Source organism: Clytia hemisphaerica, unplaced genomic scaffold (genome assembly GCF_902728285.1).
Source record: "Clytia hemisphaerica strain Z4C2 unplaced genomic scaffold, Clytia hemisphaerica genome assembly, whole genome shotgun sequence".
Lineage (NCBI taxonomy): Eukaryota > Metazoa > Cnidaria > Hydrozoa > Leptothecata > Clytiidae > Clytia > Clytia hemisphaerica.
The window spans coordinates 193,786-220,281 of record NW_027104580.1 but is presented as its reverse complement, the minus strand read 5'-3'; the positions used below and the strand labels follow the sequence as shown (position 1 = coordinate 220,281).

The window sequence follows — 26,496 nt, the reverse complement described above, 5'->3', positions numbered from 1 at the left end:
AAAAAACTTCCCCCTGTTTGATTCAAAATTGCGAAAAAGTGAAAAAATATATTAGCTTGATTTATTCTAAATCGTTTAGAGGAGGGTTTAACTTAAATTTTGGTATATCAAACTTTAAAATTGCTTCATTAGATCAAAAGTTATGACAAAAAGAGTAAAAAAATTGTTTTCAAAAAGAGCGCAAAAAGACGAAAAAACAGGGTATCAAATTAGGCAAGAAAACACTACTTTATTGACAGTAAAATTTTACTTTTGAACTTCTGTGCATCTTTTTTTTTTGTTTTATTATTCGTTTTTAATGATTTTTATTGCCAATTTAGAGCTCCTTTTGGATTCATTAATGAGCATGAAGTTTAAACAAGCAACAAACTTTTATCAAAATTTTTCCAAAAGTTTCCAAAGCTTAGCGAGTCTATTTGAGTGGAGAAGAGAAAGTTTGAGTGTCTTTTTTTCTAACAAAAGCGATTTGATACCCTGTTTTTTCGTCTTTTTTCGCTCTTTTTGAAAAAAGATTTTTTACTCTTTTTGTCATAACTTTTGGTCTAGTGAAGCAATTTTAAAGTTTGATATACCAAATTTTAAGTTAAACCCTCCTCTAAACGATTTCGAAAAAATCAAGCTAATATATTTTTTCACTTTTTCGCAATTTTGAATCAAACAGGAGGAAGTTTTTTCAGAGACACCCGGTATAAACTGTTATCGCCATTCTATCATTCAGTCTAAATGTGCGCCAAGGTTAGAAAAGGTTAGAAAAACACAATCTACGTCCGGAATTGCGTGAAAAATAGTTTGATCAATTTCAACAAGAACTGTATATATTAATATTAATATAAATGATCCAATTCCAAAGACCATTTGTCATAATTTTGCAAGTCCAATAATAGGAGATGTGACGTCATCATTTGGTTCCCGTCATCTGATTTACGGTCAGCAGGTAGAGCTGGAGAGTCGTAAAGCTTTTCCGCTGCTTTGCTGGATTTCCACTGTCGACCTCTGCACGCTCTGTGTAGAGAGCCGCATTCTAATGGAGAGTAAACCGAAAACACCAGTTTATCCACGGTTTCTCAATTTTAAAGTAGAAATGACGGGAACCAAACAGTTTTTTGCGATTCGCCTTTATGACAAACACGTCCAAGTCCAAAAAAGCACGATTGCATCCAGTCTTTATATCAAATTTATACAGTAGCTGTACTTTTGTAGACTTTATCAAATCCCAATAACATTATAACACCATCAATTCCCCTAGAGGCAAACAAGAAAAATATGTTTTTATTGCAAAAATTATTAAAAAGCAGCAATAAAAAGTATATATCAGAAAATTCAACATAAACAAAAACTTGAGCAAACGGCTTTAAACCTTCAAAGGATGTAGAAAAAGAATCCCTTAGATGAAAATCATGTGTTTGATTTGCCGAGTTAAAAAAATAAATAACAGAAATTGAAGCTTGCAACAGATTTACACTTGAAATACTTTGGTACAACACTGACTTATCACATCTGGCTATCGCTTGAGCCGCCATCTTGAAACTAAATTATGATCTGTAAAAACAACGCACGCTAAAAGTACCCAAAAAGTTAACCCGATCGGAAGAAAGTTTAGAAATCAAAGTGAGATCGGAAAATCGGATTTTTTTTTTGCCGTCTTATGATGGAAGAACCGAATTTTACCTATTTGAATGCTCAGCTTAGGCTGACCAACAATTACTAAATTTTCTCAACCTAGGCTTTTAGAGGCGGTTCAGAACTAAGGGTGTCTTTTCCTGTACCACCCCTTAACTTTTGATCTAGTGGATCTTTTGGATGAAATTTGGCACACAAGATCCTTGTCACATAAGGCAAACTTTTGACAAAAAAGCTTTTCGATGACTCATGATCACTCATCATGCACAAAGTGAGCAAAAACCAAAAATTTCCTTTGTTCTTTTAAACAGCTATTGTATTCTAACAAAGGCTTTAGAAAAAAGTTCTCTGAGTCTAAAATGCTTATTTTATCCTAAATATTCCATAAATTACGGTTTAAACGATATATTTTATGTAAAAAATAAACTTGTATTGGAAAAGTGTCAATCTTCGTGACACTATACTGTCAGAAATGTCATCATGCTCAAGGTGTGAAAATTTTTAGGCATCAATTTTTTTAATTCTTTTTTAAAGCTAAATAGAAAATTTCATGGCAAAAGCTATTATTTCAGGATCTATTACCAATAATTTGACCTCCTAGCAGAAACAGCCCCCTCCCCTAGTACGAAAAGCAGGGTTATGCAAATTAGGGAAATCTCTTCAATGTTCTCGGGATGGCTAATTGAATACAGATGCAGAGCTCTTCATCTCAGTATTTTTTCAAGGTGTTTTCTCATAATTACGTATTATTTGTTAACGCTGGCATTCAGCGCGGTATTTATGCTTTTACGATGCCGAAATACATCCCTGTTTCACACCCCGGTGGAACTTCTTCCCATAGCAGGGATGAAAATTTCTATTTAAATCTCAATGGGGATAGAATTATATTATTCTCAGGTCAAAAAATCCAGAAAGGGTGGTTTTGGAGTGCAATTATTCCATCGAATTTCATCTGATGATGAAAATGAAATCAATTTTCAAGTTAGGCTGAAATTGTAGGGTATTTTTCCCACCGGGGAAAAAATTAAGTCAAATTTCCCAGTGGGTAGGGGGTTCCACCGGGTCTGAGACACAGTCAAAATGATACTCGCTGTACTTGGGGCTTTATATTCAAAATAACTCTACAAATGTCATGTTGTTACTAGTAAAAATAAAATGGCGAACAACAATAAGCTAGAAAACCAGAACGAGGCTCAAAACCAGAACAAGGCTCAGAATCAGGACGAGTCTCAGAACCAGAACGAGACTAAGAACCAGAACGAGGCTCAGAACCAGAACAAGGCTCAGAACCAGAACGAGGCTCAAAACCAGAACGAGGCTCAGAACCAGAACGAGGCTCAGAACCAGAACGAGGCTCAGAATCAGATCGAGGATCAGAATCAAATTGAGGCTCAGAATCAGATTGATCAAACGAAAAAAGAAGTCATTGCGCTTGATATGGAAGAAATTTTGGAGAGAATCGGACCTTACGGACGAATGCAGAAAACTTTTGTGTTTATCTTTTGCATGTTAGCGATACCGAGCACATATCAAACAATGGTGATGATTTTTATTGGAAACAGTCCTGATTGGAAATGCGTTTCTAACAATACAGAATGTAATATGACTGCCATTTTCCCAAAAACTGATAAACAAAGATGTGATATGGATCGAAAATCTTGGGAATATACAAAACACAAATCTTTCTCCATTGTTACTGAGGTATCTTTTATTTATATGTCAGGAAAGCACTTTTTGAAGTACACGTTATTTTTTCATAAGAACCTTAACTCTGCTCCAAGCATGGAGTTCCTTATTTTTTTGAAAAGAATTTCAGCCTCATAGTTCCTTATCGATTTCCAAATATTTACTTAGCTGCTAAGTTTGGACTGATTTGATGCATTTTTAAGCGATTGACTACGATCCAGAGAAAGAAGATTATCGAATGTTGTTTCATCAAACACCCATGTCTCAGTGCCCCGGTAGAACTTTTTCCCTCAGTGGGGATGAAAATTTCTATCAAAATGCCAAATCGAAAATTCCAGTGGGGATGGTTTTGGAGTACAATTTTTTACATTCAGTTTTCAATGGGGATAAAATCATAGAGCAATTTCGCAGTGGAGTGATATTTTTTCCACCAGGGACGATGGGTTTTTTGGCCTATTTTTCCACCGGGGGTGGGGGGTCCACCGGGTCTGTGACACAGGGGTGTCATCAATATTGATGATATTTTGGACTTTTTGTTAAGGTTTTGAAGTGTGTGCAAGTTCAAGTTTATCTGTTACTGTTCCTTAACTTTTTTTCTTAACCTCAGCTTCACCAGTTCCTTAACAATTCCTTATTTTTTGGACCATTTGCAGCCTCAAGTTCTTTAAACGTATTCCTTATAAAAAAACGCGCACGTTTTCACAAAACTTCGAAAGGTCATTTCTCGCACCATCAGGGGATGGCCTTCATGCCTAGCCATGCTTGTTTGCAAAAAAATGAGTTCAAATTCTCATGATTCTATTTTGAATTCTGTCTCATCCCAGCTAGCGCACAACGTAGTTTCAACGTTCACCGAATGTTCAAAACGTCCATTTAACGTTAGATAACCGCTGAAACGACGTCGTGTGGCAGCTGATGTTCATTGAGTTTAAGCCGAAGAAGGCAAGAAAAAGTGAATCCTTAAGATTACACTGTATTTTGGACAAACCATTGAATCTAGCGCTTTCCTAGTATTGGTGCGGTGAATTAATCGAAATCAGGCAATAGATTACATCATCAATCTGCCGTGTGTGTGAAAACCACACGGGTAACGCATTTTGGATGAGAAATAATTTGGTTTTATTTTCCATCCAAGAGTTTCATATCAAGCCCCTGAGGGTATTTGAACTCAATTTCAAAGTGATGCAGTGGAGCGAACGGACTAAATAGAGCAACTTTGATCTATAGGGATACTCCTGTGTCAGGGCCCCCGAAATGGAAAGTTTGGTCAAAATTTGAAACCCAATGTGGAAAATATCCTACAATTTCAGCCCCACTGATTAGCTTCTTTTGTAGTTTTTGTACCCCTTTGAGAGACTTTCGAGGGTGTGAAAAAGGGACCCTTATGGCTTACACATATCCGACGCCCATTTTGCCTAAGTATCCCCCCCCCTCGGACACCACTCGAGCCTCCTTCAGTGGAGAAACTCTAAAAAGAACGAATTATATTATTTTTTGTCCGGTACGGGTACGCGGGTGATCTCATTATCTCAATGTTGACGTGGATCTGCCATTTTTGATTTGCCAATATTAACAAAAATTCATCAACCACCAGATTAAATACTCAAAGTAGAATTTAAATTCCCAGCAAAAATTAATACAGTTAAGATTTATTGAACCAAGGACCCAGGCATAAACATTTTTATCCATTTTTTTTCAAACATTTTTTTTCTGATACACTTGAGTTATTAACTTTCGTTTGTTGCTTACACCTGTTTTTACTTTTTGCCCCCGCAGGAGCGTAGCGACGAGGAGGCACTCATAGTTTCACGCATAGATATTGGACTGGAATCTCGAAACTTTGCGTGTTTTGTTTTGTCGCGCAAGCCTACCCGTAGTTAGTCTCTTCCGTAAATGTTCGGTTTTTTTTCCGGAACGGCAGTTGCTAGCCTAAAAACTTTTTCTTTATAATAGCAGGCGCCGCGGGCATTTTACTCAGCTTTCGACAGTACATTCTATTCCGCTTGTAATCTGGCACCCGATGTAGAAATTTTCTTCCGACACGCTAAAGCTCTGAAGGTCGGGAAAATTTTCAACATCTGGAAGAAATATATTACGGAATTTCGCCTGACCGCGTAATTTTTTAGAAAAATGGGCCCGAGTGCAATTTGGACAGGGAAGGTGTCATGGCCGACAAAATTTGGGTCAGAAAAAACTTCAAAAGGTTTCACGAAATAAATTCAAATACAAAACTTTTTGGAGAAGGAATCATGCAAAATATTATCATTCTTTTCACAAGGAGGGCATGTAGAAATACTCAAATAAGTATTTTTCCTTCTTTAAACTGATCACAGAAGCAAAAACAAAGTAGAAATAACATTGTACACAAAAAAGCCTAAAAGAAGAAGAGAAAAGTCATAATCAGCATCTATAATAACACTAAAAGAAAAACTAAAGATATAGAAAATGAACTAACCCTCAATGAACACTTTTGTGAAGTTTAATAAAGATTTTATCCAAAAAACTCCAGTTCTGGAACACTGAAGTCGGTTTGTCGGTTGTCGGCCGGTGGACAACAGTTATATTTGGAGGACGGTCTAAGAGAGATAACAACATGAAAGCTACTGATAAAAGCCTAAGTCCATAGGAACATACCTGCTTTAGTTTCTTTGGTCTTTGAATGGTATAAAATTTGAGAAAGTGCAGAAAAAATCAGCCATCAAAACAAACAAAAACAAAAGTTATGATTATCAACTTTTCTGTGGTAGAAACACATTTTTTGGGTTGGTGCACATACAGAAATTACACTGGATACTAAAACTAATATTCAGGGAGTGATAAGTACAGTTAAACTACAAAAAATCCATCAAAAGAAACCAAAAACAACCATAACAGCACACATTTTTTGAAAATTACATCAGCCATGTTGTTTGTAATTTTTGCCGACATACTCATGACGTGGTAACTAACGACAGTGATTTGACGGTCTTTTTGACGCGCCAGATCTCAAAAAAACAATTTTTGAGCGTTCAGCACGGCCCCGAAAATGAGGGCTAAACTTTATGTCGGCACATCAATGGATGACTACTATTTCTCTCCGATGGTATATTGGCCCGCTACTTTAGAGCTTTAGCGTGGGCGGCCGCCAATACGCCATCGGAATATCAGATAATTCCGCTTGTAGAATTTTGCCCGATTGGTCAACATGCAGGAAATGGAATGCAGAAGTTTCTGGAAGTTTTTTTAAATTCGAGCTCTCTCAATCAGTGAATTTGCTGACAGCCAAATTTCAATCTGTCTCCTGTCTTAGACATTCAGGAGATTGATACATTTTTCGACCCAAACAGTTTGTCCCCAATAATGACAATGATTAAAAATGATAATAGTAGAACAATGATTGAATATGGACAAAAGTGATTATTGTTGGTGGTTGAATTGGCAACGAAATTCCACTGTAACTAAATTTATTCGACAATCGTCATTCAACATACTCTACTCCCAACAAGAATGCTTAAAGATCCTGTGTTATGGTACTTCAACAGTAAGTACAAATATTTTTTTCTTTGTGTACTTTTATAAGACTTGGTTTTATTAATCTTTAAAGATCTTTAATGTTTTAACCCGTGTTCTTGTTGATACTTACCAGGCACTATTTGGGAAATTATTATCAAAGATTGAAAGAAACGTTTGTGAACTATTTTTGAGGAAATTTCAGTACACTCACCATATAGGCGGTCATCGAAAAATTGTTCTATTCGCGTTACCCGCCCGCATCAAATTTTCCGTTGATTTTCCGGTGCGTAGATGCAGAAAAAAAATCTGGGAAAAGCAATTTGTTCTTTTAAAGTATAGCTTTTTTCTCAATTGCTCTGACAACCATCGAAAAATTGTTTTGCTCGCGTTACCACCCGCCCCGCCCGACCGCCCGTCCACCCGCATGCATTTTATAAACACCCGTTGCGACTCGAACAGAGCATTTTTTCGATGACCCCCATCATCTAATTTTATGTTTCTTATTTTCCCTTTAAGCTTTTTATGAATGAGGATTCGTTTACCTTGACAACGCAATATTACCTCGTTATTGCTACTATTATCACGTTACGTCAGGATTTTCCATCCTTCTACACGATATTGCTGTTACAACTGCAAGATAACTGGCATATCTTTTTAATGTAAACAATTTTGTCCATGAGATCCCTTATCATGCCGTTAAAAAAAGTCCTGAATGTACGCTATTTCCTGTTAATACCTGCTTCCTGCTCATCAATATTGCCTCGTTACTGATACTATTACCACGTTACGTCCTATCATCTTCCATCCTTTACACAACGCTGTTACAGCTTCTAGATTACTGGTAAATCCATTTAATGTAAACAATTTTGGATCACAATATCCTTTGTTAAACCATTGGAAATACTCCTATGTATGTTGTTACCTGTCAATTTTTGGTTCCTGCTCGTTATGTTTCTGGCTCATAGCATTTCTTATGCTGTTTGGTTCTACTATGTTTCATTTATATTTCAAATTGGTTGAAATAAATATAGTTGCATGTCTTTTGACTGGTTTAGTATCTGTAACTGTATGTAATTGATTCTACCTGGACACTTTTCCTAATGAATGTTTTAAGATTCGTATTTTATTCTTTGTAAAAAGTAATTCAATTTTAGAGAAAAAATATGTTTCATTTATGTTAGCTTTATTCATTGATATCTCAAAGAAAATGCTGAGAAGAATCATTCTTACTATTCCAAATCATTTCCAAACTTTTGCTAAAGCATTAAAAAGCCTTAATTAGCATTAATTAGTTTTTAGAAGCATTTGTACTAGCGGGTGGCAGTTAGTGAAAGCTATGGCTAGTTAACATTAAGGTTTAGCGTAGTTTTGGCATACTATGGAATTTCTCTTGCATCCGATAATCTGGGTGGAAACATGTACCGCGATTTCGCTTTGACGACCATTGTCGAATTCCCAGCCAACATTTTATTAATGTACTTCTTGAATTTGTAAGTATCTGCTTTGTTCATTTTCAATACAGTACACTCTCATTTATTCGAACTTCTATTATTCGAATTTGTATATTTAGAATTAATTTTCATGAGTCCCCGTAAAGAAAAAACTTTCGTAAAATCCTTTCTATAATTCGAATCTCTCCGTTATTCGAACAAATTAGATTCCCCATGCAAGTTCGAATTAGCGAGTATAGTCAATTGTATTTTCAAACGATTCTCAAACTCGGTGCGTAACAAAGTGAAACAGATTTTTGTATAGTAAAATCGCCCCCGTTTGAAACACCTTGAAATTTCATGGCTAGTCGAAAACTACACTGGACTTAACCAATTAATATTTAAAATATTGATTTCATCCTCACTTTTGACCCCAATGTCGAGAGAAAAATCAGTTCCTCGTAGAGGACAATTTTGGGGGAATTTATGAAAAAAGTGGGAAAACTTTGAGATCATTTTGGACATTCAGTCTCATTCAGGGTCACTTTTTTTGCAAATTTTGGCAAATTTAAAAAAGAGTCTCACGTCCATTTTTTAACCTCAGTGGAACACCCGCTTCGGTCAACAAGAGTAGTGCCCCCCCCCATTGGGTGACGTCAATAGGTCACTGAAACAGGGGTGTAAAATTAATTTCCTTAGATCACGAGACTGAAATTCTACAAAAACACAAACGAATAAACTTGTGCAGGTTGTTACTATACTTTCAGATTCAGCACGGTGTGCTTTTAAAAAGCGCTTAGTTTAATAGATATGAAATGCTTGTGTTTTTTATCATTTCACAGTTTAATAGATATGAAATGCTTGTGTTTTTTATCATTTCACAGAATTGGCCGGCGCAACACGATTGGTGGAAGTATAATTGTGAGTGGAATCTCATGTCTAGCTGTTGCTTTTATACCAAAACAAGGAGGTAGGAACATTACATTCAAAACACAGTTGTGAATACACGTTTTTTTATAAGAACAAACTATATAAGAACATGAGTTTTCAATGGCGAAAATGCTAAGAACAAGCTAAGAACATTTTAAGGCTTTGCAGACCCTAAAACACCTATTTTCTTAGGAAAATAGACAAAAAATAGACAATAAAAACGTGCATTAAACCCTTCCATTGCATCCCACTGGCTGATATCTCACAGGGTTAATGAGACAGGGGTGTGCATAGCACTACTTCGTCACATATCCTTACTTCGTCTCCTATTGTTATTTTCTTTTCTACGTCATAATTTATGCTTAAAAATTAAACAGCTGAATATACATGGTTTCTACTAGATTATTGTTAATCATTTAAATGACGTAATACATGCTATTATGCAAGCTAAGAAGTTGATTGACAGATATCTTTGAATGGGAAAATATGAAAAATTGATTGACAGATATATTTTTCTAGAATACATAAAATAATTACCGTTAGGTGTGAAAATGATGGGCGCAGAGGTAAATAAAAGACATATTTTGACATTGTACATTTTCTTAACTGACCAATCAAATCACTACTATACATGTAACATTTTGAAGAGTGAGTGCACGATGAACAATCGTGATTGAAATTCTAAAGAAATATCTCGAAGAAACCATAATACGCATGCACGGATGCTCTACACATGGTCACATGACTTGAAAGTTAGATTTTGCAGATCAGTCAAAAAAATCTATCCTTACTTGGTCACGATGCATTGCGTAAGAGTTCTTTAAAAATTTCACAAAAATTTATATTCTCACTACACGGTCAAGTGATTTAAAAGTTAGATTTTACAGATTAGTCAAAAAAACTTATCCTTACTTGGTAACATGACTCGAAAGGTTGATTTTGCAGATCAATCAAAAAAAATTATCCTTACTTGGTCACATGACTTGAAAGTTAGATTTCGCAGATCAGGCAAAAAAATTTATCCTTACTTGGTCACGACAATGCATAAGAGTTCTTTAAAAATTTCGCAAAAATTTATATTCCCACTACACGGTCACATGACTTGAAAGTTAGATTTCGCAGATCAGTCAAAATAATTTATCCTTACTTTGTCACATGACTTGACAGTTAGATTTTGCAGATCAGTCAAAAAATGTTATCCTTACTTGGTCACATGACTTGAAAGTTAGATTTCGCAGATCAGGCAAAAAGATTTATCCTTACTTGGTCACGATGCATTGCGTAAGAGTTCTTTAAAAATTTAGCAAAAATTTATATTCTCACTACACGGTCACGTGATTTAAAAGTTAGATTTTGCAGATCAGTCAAAAAATGTTATCCTTACTTGGTCACATGACTTGAAAGTTAGATTTCGCAGATCAGGCAAAAAGATTTATCCTTACTTGGTCACCATTCATTGCATAAGAGTTCTTTAAAACTTTCACAAAAATTTATATTCCCACTACACGGTCACGTGATTTAAAAGTTAGATTTTGAAGGTTAGTCAAAAAAAATTTTCATTACATGGTCACATGACTTGAAAAGTTAGATTTTGCGGATCAGTCAAAAAGATTTATCCTTACTTGGTCACATGACTTGAAAGTTAGATTTTGCAGATTAGTCAAAAAAATTTATCTTTACTTGGTCACATGACTTGACAGTTAGATTTTGCAGATAAGTCAAAAAAATTTATCTTTACTTGGTCACATGACTTGAAAGTTAGATTTTGCGGATCAGTCAAAAAAATTTATCTTTACTTGGTCACATGACTTGACAGTTAGATTTTGCAGATAAGTCAAAAAAAATTATCTTTACTTGGTCACATGACTTGAAAGTAGGATTTTGCAGATTAGTCAAAAAAATTATCCTTACTTGGTCACATGACTTGAAAATTTAGATTTTGCAGATCAGTCAAAAAGATTTATCCTTACTTGGTCACATGACTTGAAAGTTAGATTTTGCAGATCAGTCAAAAACATTTATCCTTACTTGGTCACATGACTTTAAAATAAGATTTTTTAAAAAATTTATCCTTACTTGGTCACATGACTTGAAAGTTAGATTTTGCAGATAAGTCAAAAAAAATTTATCCTTACTTGGTCACATGACTTGAAAGTAAGATTTTGCAGATTAGTCAAAAAAATTTATCTTTACTTGGTCACATTACTTGAAAGTTAGATTATGCCGATTAGTCAAAAAAATTTATCCTTACTTGGTCACATGACTTGAAAGTAAGATTTTTTAAAAAATTTATCCTTACTTGGTCACATGACTTGAAAGTAAGATTTTTTTTAAAATTTATCTTTACTTGGTCACATGACTTGAAAGTTAGATTTTGTAGATTAGTCAAAAAAATTTATCCTTACTTGGTCACATGACTTGAAAGTAAGATTTTTTTTTAAATTTATCCTTACTTGGTCACATGACTGGAAAGTTAGATTTCGCAGATTAGTCAAAAAAATTTATCTTTACTTGGTCACATGACTTGAAAGTAAGATTTTGCAGATCAGACAAAAAATTTATCCTTAATTGGTCATGTTTACATCAAACACTACTTGGTCAAGTTTTTTCATTCACTAGAAATGTTAATAACTTGGACCAAAAATACCAAACACTATACTTGGTCACGCCTTTTCACTCATAAGAAATGTTCATTATTTGGATCATAAACCACGCCTTTTTACTCATAATTAGAAATCTTTATATTTCGGACCAAAAACATCAAACACTACTTCGTCATGCCTTTTTACTCATAAGAAATGTTAATAATTTTGATCAAACAAACCAAACACTACTCCGTCGCGCGTTTTTCCTCATCAGAAATGTTCATAGTTTGGATCAAAAAGACCAAACACTATACTTGGTCGCGACTCTTTACTCCTTAATCATTCAGATATTTTTCACACAAAACCCCACCAAATGTTACTTAATTATATCTTTCATTGAAAGCTCTCGTCACTTCCATTATTCGTCCAAAAATGTCTTCGATATTTAAAGAATTTTACGATACATTGAAAGTTCAGGTGAAGAGGAGTTGCTAACTTGCACTTTTAGTACATTTGTGGCCGAAACGCCCGACGAGACAGAATGGGATACATATACCTTTTTCTATTGAGATTTGTTAAGAATATATTCAACTTTTTGTAAGCTTTAGGGTGTTCTTTCTTTTGAATCTTAACCCTAAAAATATTATTGAAATTTTTACGGCGATCGGTAACCGGTATGACCGATTTTAAGGGAACCCAACCGTGATCAGGATAGGATAGAGTGATCTGTCGGAAACGAAAGTGTCCCAGAAATTGTGACCTGGTTGATGTATGTATAAAAAAACTTCTTTCTTCTACATTTTGACTCGTTATAAGGAGACTTTATCATTACTTTTAGAGATACTAAAGGTACTAGCTGAAAAAAAATCGATTTTTAAAACTTCCACAGATAATGATCTGTGAAAACTAATTTATTAAAATTATTTAAAAAATAATATCAAATTCGATTCTATTATCTTATTAGTTTTATTGTATGCCGCCGCTTCTTTTAGAAGCCGTATGCAGTATGTTCTTTATAAAGTTTTTGATAAAAAAAGGGTTCAGACATTGAACCTTTAATTTTTGCTAGACGGAACGAGAAAGCGATCATTCATTCACTTTATTAAGTTTGTTTGTTAACACCTTTAAAAAAAAGAGAGATCAACCATAGACTATTTCTTGTTTCATTTGTTTATTAACACCTTCACATGAAAGAACAATTTTTTTGTTTAATTTTAACAGTTATAAAGGTGTTACAGAACAATACAATAAAAAAAAGCAAGTAGAAACCACCTCTAATCTCAAGATCAATCAGAAATAATTTATGCAATTATTCATGCATATATTATGACGTAAAAGAGAAAATAACAATAGGAGACGAAGTAAGGATATGTGACGAAGTAGTGCTATGCACACAGGGGTGGCAAACGTTTTTGTATAAGACTCCATACAAAGAGCTTCGTGGACTATCATAATCTGTTGTGGTATAGGGTTGTTTTCTGAGAATTGGAAACCATTTAGATATAATTACCAATATTGGAAAATCGCAACAACAGATAAAGAAATTGAATTGGAAAACTTTTAAAACCTATAACACTAAAACTTTTGAAACAAATTTAACAAAAACATTTCAAAATTAAAAAAAGACCTAGTTAAAACATTCGCATGTTCAATTGGCTTGAAGTTGAACGATAATTCGAATCTATTAATTGAAGCTAAAATTTTCCTAAAGAACATTAACACCCTCACAGACCCACTGGGAAAATTGGCCAAAATATTGTTCCCGGTGGAAAATTACCCTCCAATATTTGACCCCACTGAAAATAATCAAACAAACCGATCCTCACTGCGAAATACTATGCTATTTTTCCCACCCCGCCCCCTGAGTTTTCTGACTTGAAAACGAAAGAAATGAAATCCCCAGCCACAAAAAATATGGGAGTGCCAATCGCCATTGAGTTTCAGTCCGTTATTTTTATCCCCACTGGCTGAAAAATTCCACCGGGTCTGTGAGAAGGGGGTGTCATATACAACTATAGACGCTGCGGAAAATGCTAGAAATTAATTTCAAATTTGTTTCACTTTTAGTTTACAATTGGATCCGTGTAGCGATGGGAATGTTTGGCAAATTCTGGATCACTTTCGCTTTCAGTGGTGTGTACATTTGGTCCGCAGAACTCTATCCAACGGTCATCAGGTATGTTACTTGTGAGTGTCTAGTACAAAACGTCGAAACAACCATTCAACGTCCATAACGTCCATATAACGTTATACGAACGTTGAAACAACGTTGTGTGCCAGCTGGGGAGTCTTGAAAGCAACTTTCTTTAATTGTATTTGCACTTTATGGTCACAAAATTCTATCTGAACAAGTTTCGTAGGCTTCTGCTATAAAAAACTTTATGTAGGAAGTATATACCCTGAGTATCAGAGGTTGAGAATATTTCAACCTCTGACGACCAATAATAGAAACTTTATCGCGCATGTGTCAATCTAATCACTGTAGAAAAAAATCAAAGATGAAGAGCAAATATTACTATATTAATGTTTAGCAGACTGTATCAGTATGCAGTTTACTATTTACGAATTCCCCAGAAACCTCCAAGTGTAATTGAAATGAGTTTCTTCAAAAGAAATCTTTTACATGATCCCCAAATGTATAACAGTAATTACTAAACTTTTAATTATTGAAATGTCACTTTAATTGAATCGAAATAATAGACAAACTTTATGTTATGATTCTCTACACTGACTCTTTTTAAAAAGTATTGATAACATTTATGAGTTGTGTTTTCAACGACGGGAATAAAAATATCAACTTTGAACTTCATCCAAGATCTTGGATGGTCGTCATGGTTACTTTTCTCTGCGCTGATTGCGCGCTGAATAGAATCTGGATTGGTCGGCACAGCGTCGATATATGATTTCGACCTGTGCTTTTCACGGTAGGGATTGTATCTATAGAGGTCTGCGATTCAGACTATAAGTTTTGCGAGTTCAAACCGGGGATAAACATGAAAAAACGAGCTTCACTGAAATACGTAAACTGCTTGTTAAAATAGATAGATCTTTCTCTTGTACTTGTACTTGTTGGTTTAGCTAAACCATCTGTTTGACAACTGTTGTCGGTTCGTCCAGTAGCGTAGACAAGAGGGGCGCCTGCTGTTGTCGGTTCGTCCAGTAGCGTAGACAAGAGGGGCGCCTGCTGTTGTCGGTTCGTCCAGTAGCGTAGACAAGAGGGGCGCCTGCTGTTGTCGGTTCGTCCAGTAGCGTAGACAAGAGGGGCGCAAAATTTGTGTACGAGAGCAGCTTTTTATTACACGGTAATTATCTTTTTATATTATGAATAGATAATTACTGTGTCATAAAAATCTGCTCTCACTACACAAATTTTGCGCCCCTCCTGTCTATGCTACTGGTCGTCTGAGATGAACCATGTCCCTTGCGTTTCAGTGCCTCTTTGTAGAAATTGTTTTTCGTCAACGCAGTAAATTTCGTCACTTTGTCTTCTAGTGTCTAATCTGATCTTATTTTTCCACTTTCCTAAGTTTTGTAATTTTTGATCAATTGTACACACCAATCCGCATACACTTGAGATGGTTTAAGAGGAATAAAAAATTTAAAGAAAATCGAACAAAACTTCCAAACATCATATCTCAGTATTCTGATTCCGAGCGTTATATTTAGTACTCCTTATTCCTTCCGATGAGTCCTTCTTCCTATATCTGTTCGAGTTGTTAGGTATTTATATATATCTTCACACAGCACATTATAAAACACTTTTCTTGTAAGGAGAACCAATATTTTTAGAGATCAAGGAAATAATGCTAAAAAACAGAAAAGTTGTTATAATATTGTGCGCTAATGGCAATGTAGTGATTCAAAGACGGAAATTATTTTCATCCATAGAGCACAAGGACTTGGACTAATGATGGTTGCCAGCCGCATCGGTGGTTCAGCAGCGCCCTGGGTGGCGCAATATTTGAGCAAATATGGAGACTTTGTACCGTTTTTAGTAATGGGAACACTTTCATTGGTCAGTGCTTTGTTATGCTTCAAATTGAAAGAAACAAATGGAAAACCATTGGCTGATACTTTGGAAGAATTTTACGCAGTTAGTGAGTACGGCAATCTATCTTTTTATGTATCTTCTCAATCATTTTGTTTTCCGACTGAGCTACTATTACACGTTGTTTTATAAGAACAAACTAAATAAGAACATAAGGCTTCGATCGTCAAAATCTTAAGAACAAGTTAAGAACATTTTAAGGCTTTGAGGACTCTAAAATACCTAATTTCTTAAGAAAATGGACAAAAAATGGAGAAATTAAGAACATGTTAAGAACATTTTTAGGCTTAAAACCAAAAAGTTAAGAACATCCGAAGGCTTCAAAAATTTTGGATGTTCTTATAAAAAAAAGTGTACTTTTCACATGAATAATTATTTTCAGGGGGTACTAAATTATACTTGCTGATAGACGGGGGTTGTACCACCTAGGTTCAAATTTGGACCCTTTTCTGGAATTTAATTTAATTCTTTTGAATCTTGGCTGTACACTACCTGAGACTGGTTTTACAATTTTGTGTTTTCAACCATACCTTGGGCAACCTCGTTCCCTGCGTATTATCAGCTTTTGATGCTTACTGATAGCGCTAGATAATACGTCTCTGGCGTCAAATCAGTAGCGTAAATAAAACCTGGGATACACGGGGACGAGGCTGACCTTGGGAAGCTAAGAAAGTGACGCTTTATCCAGCGGAGCACCCGATTCCACTCTTGCTCTTTCTCAATTTTAATATTTTTTTACCAGATATCAAAGATTGTAAAGGAAAGTCAGCCATCGAGAAGGTTTCAACAAAAAGACTCAACAAAAACGCCGAATCTGCTATCTGATGTGAAATGCTAGACACCCTTCACAAATTGGAGGTCCTAATATTTCATGTTTGTTATCATTATACAATTGTAAAAAGTCGTTGTAAAAAGAATTTGACCTGAATGAATGATGAATAAACCGTTATCAAGACGTAAAAATACAGTTAAATTGCAGTTAATTTTTTTGTGATTTTGGCGTAAAAATTCCGAAAATCTTACTAGGGAAAATTGTCTGTTTGAAGTGACACACTTTTCAATGTCATTATCATGAAAAACAATGAAAGTAATCCTAGGTAATAAATCATGGTAGAAATTTGAACATATCAATGTCTACTTTGAAGCAATGGTGTTACATGTTTTTTTCTTTTATAAGCATAACGTTTATAAGCATATGCAGGCTCAGTTTTTGGTACCTAAACAATGGATGTAGGGGCAGACACTTGCTTATAAAAAAACATGTAGCGTGTGAAAGAGAGAGTCTAGGATTTTGTCAACTATCTCGGATTCAAATTTCAAAAGGCCAAATTTGTTTATAAACTATATAAGAACGTAAGGCTTCGATTGCCAAAATGTTATAAGAACAAGTTAAGATCATTTTAAGGTTTCGCAGACTCCAAAACGCCCAACTTCTTAGGAAAATGGACAAAAATACTCACAAAATGGTGAAAATAAGAACATGTTAAGAATATTTTTTGGCTTGAAACTCAAAAAGTTAAGAACATCCTAAGGCTTCAAGAATTTTGAATGTTCTTCTAAAAAAACGTTGCTATACCCTACTTACGGCTATCTATCAAAAAGTTCGCTCAGCAATCAAACGCGCCAGAATCGCAAAAAAATGGATAGTGCCGTAAAGCCGCCTTAAAAGAAGTTAATTAAAACCATACTAGCAAATAATCTGGGAAGGTTTCGTTGAATAGTTTTTTTTCATGAGTGGCCAGCTTGGCTCATATCTCAAAATATTCGGTGATTTTCATTTTTAGCGTTAATATTTTGATTGAAATATTGAGCGTACATAAGCACGGTACACAGTTAGTTGTAAGTGTTTTGCAGATGTATTCTACAAAGTTCACAGAAAGTAGGTCAAAGAACCTTTAAGTGTTAGACGTTTTTTTTATAAAGAACCTAAACTTGGCTCCAAGCCTGGAGTTCCTTTTTTTTCGAGAGAATTTCAGCCTCAAAGTTCCTTATCTACTAAGCTGCTAAGATTGGATTTGCTAAGTATGTGACTTATGTAAAGTATAGCAATAGACTAAAATGCGAAAAAGACGTTTATTGAACGTTGTTTCGTCAACATATTTTGTTATCTTTGTGTTTAGGCTTTGTAAATGTGTGCAAATTCAAGTTTAACTTTCTGTGACTTGACTTGTTTTTGAGCCTCAAGTTTCTTATAAACGTGTTCCTTATAAAAAAAACGTGTAATATTTTATACGGCTTTTAAAATTACGAAAATTGTCTATTATCTTTTAGCTGAAAATAAGATGCCTGAAATTGAATTTCACGACTTGTTAGAAAAGAAGAAGGTATAAAATTTCAAATACAAACAAACGAAAAAAACGCAATAAAACTCTCTTCAAAAAAGCCCTTCAAATTACAACTTTAAACCAATTGAGAGGTGAATTGAAATTTGGAGGATTGAATTTCATTTATAACATTTCGTGTCTTCTACTATTTTGTACAATTTTGTCGAACTATGGGTATTACGGGGTATTATTGTAGAAGTTGTTTTTTAAAGCTCGAAAAACTTAATTTTGGCTTAATTTTGGGTGGGTAATTATTGGTCATTATTGTAGAAGTTATTTTATGAAACAGGCTCGGAGATGCTTAGGGGCCATCCATATAGTACGTACGCAGTGAAAGGGGGAGAGGGGGGGTTAGCAAAAGCGTACATCTATTGTTTTAATGATATCATCTCTATTGTTCTCTGCGTACAAGGGGAGGGGGTTTCAAATTTTTGGAAAATCTTTGCGTACGTACTATATGGACGGCCCCTTAGATCGAGGGCTTAGCAAGGTTGAAAAATGTTTATAAGTTTGTATCCCAAGCAAAGTTTTAGCAATAAATAATAAATTACGTCACCAATATCACTTGCCTCGTTTTGAAATTATTGCTAAGGTGATTAACTCCAAGCGGATTTTATTAAAACTACTTTCATAAAAAAATAATTTAATGTCACAAGGGTTATAATCACCATGGTAATTGTTTGAAAATGAGGCAAGTGATGTTCGTGACGTAATTTACGAAAAGGTCTATTCATGATATTCATGACGTACTTTAATGGGATAAACTTTCGCGGGGATTAAAATTTGCGGTTGGGCCTATCCGCGAAATTAGAAAATTTCGCGGGGACTTAATTTCGCGGGTGGCACTATTAGGTGGTAATATTTTTGCGATTTTACTTTCAAATCATGCATGTTAGTTGTTGAAATACACATTATTTGCGCTTCTTTGATGCAAATAACCATTCAAATAGTAATCATTTGACATATTTTGAGTTTTGTTTAGAAATATTTCGCGGATGAGGTCCTTCCAAATTTCCATCGGGACTTAATTTCGCGGATTTTCGCGGATGACACCCAAATCCGCGAAATCCGCGAAATTTAATCCCCGCGAAAGTTTATCCCATCAAAGTAATGTTTTCTTATATAACTTTTAACTAGTTTAAATTTGCCACTACTGGCTAAAACTGGGGTATTTCCGTAGAAAACATTATGTCATGAATATCATGAATCCCAGCCAAATTCAGGAAAACATATTTTTCGTAGGCTCAAGTAATGTGTTTAAATTTTTGCCATTTATAAGCCTAGATATAAGCATTGTTGTTTATAAGGAAAAACTTGTAAAAATGAATGGTCAAAAAGTTGCCCAGTCTCCAGATGAACTGGAAGATATGGCCAACCGTACAAAAGAAGTGTCCGAAATGGATGTGGACGAATTTCTCGAAAAGATCGGACAGTATGGATTAATGCAGAAATTATACGTCTTCATATTTTGCTTGTTAATCATCCCGAGTACATATCAAACACTGATTATGTCCTTCATCGGTAACAGTCCTGATTGGAAATGTGTTTCTAACAGTACAGAATGTAATATGACTGACATTTTCCCGAAAACTGATAAACGGAGATGTGATATGAATCGAACAGCTTGGGAATATACAAAACAAACATCTTTCTCCATTGTTACAGAGGTATTACAATCTTTGATAGTTTTTTCGAAAACTATATTTGTCTTCATACTTTTTGATGACGGGTCCTAAGGGTACCTTTTCCAATATGTTTAAAATGCACTATAAGGGTCGGAAAAACTAGACATGCACTGTAAGGGTAGAAATTTCAGAAAATTCTTGAAAAATCTAGATATTTTGACCAAAAATGCTAGAATTTTGACCATTTTTTGCACGAAAGGGATCGAAAATTTGGGGGAAAATGCACTCTAAGGGTATGATTTTCACTGATTTTTGCTGCACTGTAAGGCAATTTTAAAAGCCAACTTTTGGCCCGCACACACCGTCACAGAATTTCCCGGGGGGGATATTAGGTTCACAAGGTGATGGGTGTGTCCGAGATAAACATCGAAAAGTTAAAAAAAACTGAGTTTCGACGTTTTTGCCACCCTTTGAGAAAATATAGTTCGTAATTTTGAGACCCTTTCAAAGAATCAATTGCTAAATTATCGTTTTAGTACCCCTTTTAGAGACTTTAAAAAAGGGCCCCTTAAGGCCCGAGTAACCCCTTCTTTTGCAATACTTTTCGATGATTGATATCATTTTTGAATCACGCATTTTGAATAAAACAAAAGCTATTGCTAACTGACTTTATCAGATCAGTAACCTGTTTAAGATCTTTCTACATAGTGGGACTTGATATGCAGTGACGATTACATTTCATTCCTGGTCAACTCAGCCATGTTCATCGGTTGGGCGTTTGGTGCAACCATTCTGGGATGGATTTCCGACAAGTAGGTTGTTTTGAAACTTTCTCTTATTTTTATAGATAAAACGAGAGTCTCATTAGGACATCCCCCTCTCACTGACCCCACTGAGACCCATTCCCACTGGAAAAATTGGCCAAAATATCGTTCCTGGTGGAAACTTAACCTCCCATTTTTGTCCCCACTGAAAATAATCACATAAACCAATCTTCACTGCAAAATATTATGCTATTTTCCCATCCCGACTGAATTTTCTGACTTGAAAACAAAAAGAATTGAAATACGAACCTTTTCGAGACAAAAAGAAATTTCTTGGAAATGTGTGAATACCCCCTTGACAATGGCAAAATTTGCAAAAAAAACCCTTGAAAAAAGCTTTTCATGCCTTAAAGTGAGGGTGAACGAACCCCCTTGAAATTTCTGAATTACCTTTTATCCGCTTGGAAAAATGGAAAAAGCTCTCTTTTACACTCCCCGGAAATTTTTCATTGATTATAACCCCCTGGAAATGTCGTCCATAAAAGGAAGTCTCATAAATCTAACAGAACTGATAACCTGGATTTACAGTTTGCATGTCTGCTTTAGTTTAGACCTAAACGAGATTTGAACTACTAGTTAACATCAGCTTTGAACACCCCCTTCTCGCAGACCCATTAGGATTGTGTCAGCCAGTGGGGGTAAAATAACGGACCAAAACTCTATGGTATTTGAATTCCATTGTTTTCGAACCAGAAAATTCAGTGGGGATGGAAAAATAGAACAATATTTTGCAGAGAGGATTGAATTATCTGATTATTTTCAGCGGGGACAAACATAAGAGTATAATTTTGCAACTGGGCCACTTTTTCTAATTGTTCTGTGAGAAAGAGGTGTCTTTGAGAAAGTGATGTCTCTCTAAATCACATTTAAACATATAAACCTTTTTAAAGCATAGACATATGAACATTTAAATGTTTAAAGGCAATCATTCAATTATCTATTTCAAGATATGGTAGAAAGATATCCAGGGGGTTGACGATTTTTGTTCAAAAGTGAGTTAAAGATCTCCGAGGGAGCGGATATCCAGGGGGTAAAGTTGTGTCTTCAAGTAAAAAATACGATATCCAGGGGTAAGCATCTTTATAAGAGACAATATCCAGGGGGTTGAGCATAATTTTAAGAGTGGATATACAGGGGTTCTTTACTAATAAAGTAGAATATCCAGGGGGTTCGATACTTCGAAAAATCAATATCCTTAACAGTGGGGGTGAAAATTTTCTGGAAAAGCCCAATGAATACTATGTTTAAAGGCAATCATTCTTTTTTTTCTGTTTCAAGGTATGGTAGAAAGATTACTCTATATCCCTCATTCACAGTATGCATTTTATGCTCATTTTTGATGAGTTTTGCGAACAGCATATGGTGGGTGTTTGTTTTGCGTGTTTTCATGGGATTTGCGCAAGGAGGGATCGGCCTCACCCTCTTCGTAATGGCATCCGAATTAGTTGGACCGAAATATCGAAGTTTTGCTGGTACAACAGTATGGGTTGCGTTCACATTGGCTCTTTGCTTGATGGCGTTACAAGCGTATTTTGTTCAAGAATGGAGAAGGCTTCTTCAAATAAGCTCCATTCCTTATATCATATTACTGCCAACATATTTGTAAGTTTTATTACGTGATCTTCTGATACATTCCTTCGATTCTCATCAATCATCAAATTAAAGTGGCCTTTAAATGGTCCATTCACCATTTATCTTTCTCTTAATTGCTGGACATTTAACACGAAAGGGATTAATTCAAAATAGAAGTCTTTAATATGAACTGACCAGGGATCGAACCAATAACCTCACGACAATTGTGATCGAATACTCTACCTTTGTGCTAAGGTTAGCATCTTTAGGGGGGTTGTAGGGGTTCGAAATACCGTCTCTGGTCAAATCCTGGAATCCCGAAAATTGAAAAAAATAATAACACCGTCACAACGGATGTAGAGGTTAAAATACCGGCATAATAACAAAAAATAAGGCTAAATAACGTCACCGTCTGATTTTAAAATACCGTTTTCCCGTCTCATTTTTCGTTAAATCCCGTAACACCGTACTACAATAGGGTCAATCCCGCCCCACCGTAAAAGTACTAACCCCCTCTTTAGAATGATTTAATTTGTCATTACAAAATTTAACGTAACATATAATTCAGTTTGGTTCCAGAGTCTGTTCGCTGGTTGCGACTAAATGGTAGGATTGAGGAAGCAGAACAAATTCTTCGTAAAGTTGCCCACAGAAATAAGCAACCGTGGCCTAACGCAAAACTTTCTGCACCAGCTACAACATCAGAGGTGGTGTCAGCAAAATATTTGTTCGTACCAACAAAGATGTGCATCTCAACATTAATTCAAGTTTTTGCATGGTAAGTATTATTTTGTGAATGAAAAGCTCTTACTACCCTTAACAATTGTAAATGTCAAGAGTTTAAAATCGTTTCAAACAGATAGCTGAGCCCCAATGGAGTCTCTGATAACGTTATAACGCCAAAATAAATTCTTATAATGTACATCCATATGTCGAAAATGTTAACCTATCATGACATCATACCAGAAGATTTTTCTAAACAATCGTGTATCACATTTTTATTACATCATATCATCACGCCCAAAAATAGGCCCTGTCACGCCATCACCCAAACCAGCTCTTAGAGCCCTTGAGAAATGACAAGAAAAGTCTGATACGACAAAATACTCACAAAATGCTAAACATAATACAGTCGACGCTCTCTAGTTCGATTTTCAAGGAGCGTATCGAAATATAGAATGTCGAATAGAAGAGCGTTGTTTATGAGAGTTTCTTAAGGAGATTTGACGGTCACTTTTGATTTGATCGAAAAGGGGAGCTTATCGAATTATAAAATGTCGAATTAGAGAGCGGTAACTGTAACAATGAAAGAGAATTTTAAGGCTTAAACCCCCCCCAAAAAATAAAGATGAAGATTTTGTTATTTTCAGGTTTTCGGTATCGTTGGTGTATTACGGTATTTCGTTAGCATCAGACAACCTTGGTGGAAGCATGTATCGAGATTTTGTTTTGACAAGTGTTGTAGAAATTCCTGCAAACATTCTGGCCATGTTCACGCTAAATATGTAAGATTCCAGAATTATGATATGGGACAGTGTTTAAACCTAAGAAAAAGACCGCGAAAATGCTTAATCTTCCTTTCTTTCGGACTGAAAAAATAAGTTTTGCGATCGCAGTCTGAGGCGACCGGAAGGCTCCCTTTTTATAGCTATTTAGTCTGAAGAGGGGAGGACACTTCTCTTTCTCCACCAAACCTTGCTCCGTATCTCCAATTGCTGAGTATTTAGAGTAAACACGGGCCCCATTTTTCTCTTTAAAGATTTGGTCGACGCCCTACAACATGTGGAAATTGGGTGATCAGTGGCGTTTCTTGCATGGGCGTGGCTTTTATTCCAACTCATGGCGGTAAGTCTTCGTTGTCCAATCAGTAAAAGAGTTTTGTAAAATGGTGGATAGAATCTTATGTGGAAACCACTCTCTGAAGAATTACTCTAATATCGGCCCTTTTTACGCGGGCCTTAATTTAACGCCGGCCCTTATTATGCCACAGCCTAATTTTGGTCCTACGCCAATTAGGGCCGTTAACAACGCCAAAATTTGTAAAAATGGCTACTTTTATGCTTCAAATTAGTAAATAATGACTAAAATTTACATTAAAATTTCATTTTTCAATAGGCTTTTAGGTTAAAATTGCAAAATCTTGGCCCTTTTTACGCCGCCCTTTTAACGCCAGCCCTTATTACGCCACGAGCCAAAAAATAACGCCAAAAAGGGCCGGTGTAAAAAAGGCCAATAAGGTACTTTTCTAGAGTCTATTTCTGGCAAAAGTTTGCCTTTTGATGATCTTTGATAAAGTCCAGTGAAGTATACTAGGAATAGGCGGATTAGACACGTCGAACGTACTTGCTCTATTGTCTCTATTTTCTAGTAGCACTTTACATAGGTCACCATTTTTGAAAGTAGTCTTCAAAATTTCTTCAAGGTCTGGATGACATAACCTGATAACAGCTGTTCGTAATTTTCTTACGCGCACGGTAAACCTCTGAAGGCGCTTGAAAATTATACATCTGAGGAAAATAGTCCTCCCGCGGAAAATTCTACAACAAGAACCTTGTTGTGCGCCGGAAAGTTAAAAACTGATACGGCGCCCTGTGTATAAACACAATCACGCAACTTTGTTGTCGTTTCTAGTCCTTTTAGAAGAACGCGGTCCTTACGATTTCGAGATTGCATATTCGTCAGATTGTTTGTTTTCACACATCCCTTTAGAGCTTCAGCGTGGTGTGCAGAAAACATTCACAATCTGATCTCAGGTCTGGATGACAAGAATAGTCATATAAATTACGTTACGACATAACTTGCTTCGTATTCAAACAATTTTCATGGTGATTATATCCCTTGAGACATTTAATGATTTTTATAAATAGAAAGTAGCTGTAATAAAATCCGCTTGGAGTTAATCACCATGGCAATAATTTCAAAACGAGGCAAGTGATGTTCGTGACGTAATTTATGAAAAGGTCTATTATTGGGTGTTTCTGTAAACATTACGTCATTAACACCACAATTTACTTTTTAGTCTACAATTGGATTCGAGTAGCATTCGGTATGCTTGGTAAACTATGTGTTACATTGGCTTTCAGCGCTCTCTTTGTTTGGTCTGTCGAATTATACCCAACTGTTATCAGGTAATGTTACACGTTTTTTTTTGCTTTTTCATTTTAATTTTTTGGGAAACTCATCCTGAAATATTATTACAGTATTCTTAGGTTATGATCCGAACCCAAACTAAAGTCACCATGTAATACAGTCGCCAAATTTGACATATGTATTCTCTTCTTTTTTTGCGTGTACTCTACTTTTAGTCTGATTAGCTTTTGCGAGAATTAATTTTGCGTTTTCTCGATTTTTGCCAAAAACATAACTCGCGAAATCGCGTGGAATTGCTGACTCCCGAAATTAATTCTATGCGAAATATATTGATCAGATTTACGACTTTAAATATCCTGTAAATTTGCTATTAGTGCAATTTCAGGGTCATTTTCGACATTTTGGCGCTGATTTACAAGATTAAATCTACGCGAAACCGCCAAACTATTTAAAACGCGATTGACGTAAATAAATCTCCAAAAGTATGTCTTTGGTTCAAAATTAATATAAGTGAAAATTGCGATAAGTGAATCTATCTTCTAAAAAATCTGCCTCTTTCAGATCACAAGGAATGGGCCTGATGAACGTTGTCAGCCGCATTGGTGGCGCAAGTGCACCCTGGGTGGCTCAATATTTAGGAAATTTCAACAAATATCTCCCCTTCTTAGTGATGGGGTCATTATCTTTGATCAGTGCTGCATTGTGCTATAAGTTAAACGAAACGACGGGAATGGCTTTGGCTGAAACGTTAGAAGATTTCAACCAATCAGGTACATGATTATGATTTTCATACACGTATTTTTTATAAGAACAAACTATATAAGAACATGAGGCTTCGATGGACAAAATGTTAAGAACAAGTTAAGAACATTTTAAGGCTTTGGGGACACTAAAACACCTTATTTCTTAAGAAAATGGACAAAAATACTTAAAAAATGGGGGAAAATAAGAACATGTTAAGAATATTTTTAGGCTTAAAACTCAAAAAGATAAGTCAAAAATTTTGGATGTTTTTATAAAAAAAGCGTGTATGATTCGTTTTTTTAACAGTACATAATGATTTTTCCAAGTCATTGCAGTAATCAATTTTTTATAGTTGAACACTTTTTTGCGAATTGACATACGTTGACGTTGATAAGTTTTGCAAAGGTAATAGCGATAGAAAAGAGGTCTTGAATTCCCAAGCGAATTGAATGATTATAAAATTAAATTTTGCCTAACTTTCTGAAGCTTATTTTTCAACTACCCGAAGTCCTGGTCTTTTTCCACT

The 26,496-nt window shown here is 35.4% G+C and overlaps 2 protein-coding genes across 3 annotated transcripts in view; both read left to right on the top strand.

The window, feature by feature from the left end:
* Positions 1-2,765: 2,765 nt before the first annotated feature.
* Positions 2,766-16,774, top strand: LOC136823527 (organic cation/carnitine transporter 2-like). The gene is made up of 6 exons (XM_067079713.1): positions 2,766-3,407; positions 8,160-8,288; positions 9,113-9,198; positions 13,811-13,919; positions 15,632-15,836; positions 16,534-16,774. The coding sequence occupies exons 1-6, from the start codon at positions 2,776-2,778 to the stop codon at positions 16,627-16,629; spliced, it is 1,257 nt and encodes a 418-aa protein (XP_066935814.1). The 5' UTR covers positions 2,766-2,775; the 3' UTR covers positions 16,630-16,774.
* Positions 16,775-19,357: 2,583 nt separating this feature from the next.
* LOC136823551 (organic cation transporter protein-like) overlaps positions 19,358-26,496 on the top strand; it is a 28,676-nt gene continuing 21,537 nt past the window's right edge. For both annotated transcript variants that reach the window (XM_067079740.1, XM_067079739.1), the window contains exons 1-8: positions 19,358-19,782; positions 20,449-20,552; positions 21,843-22,166; positions 22,705-22,914; positions 23,507-23,641; positions 23,896-23,981; positions 25,156-25,264; positions 25,788-25,996. In XM_067079740.1, the coding sequence (XP_066935841.1) occupies positions 19,438-19,782; positions 20,449-20,552; positions 21,843-22,166; positions 22,705-22,914; positions 23,507-23,641; positions 23,896-23,981; positions 25,156-25,264; positions 25,788-25,996 (1,522 nt within the window). In that variant the 5' untranslated portion in view covers positions 19,358-19,437. The remainder of the gene's footprint in view (positions 19,783-20,448; positions 20,553-21,842; positions 22,167-22,704; positions 22,915-23,506; positions 23,642-23,895; positions 23,982-25,155; positions 25,265-25,787; positions 25,997-26,496) is intronic.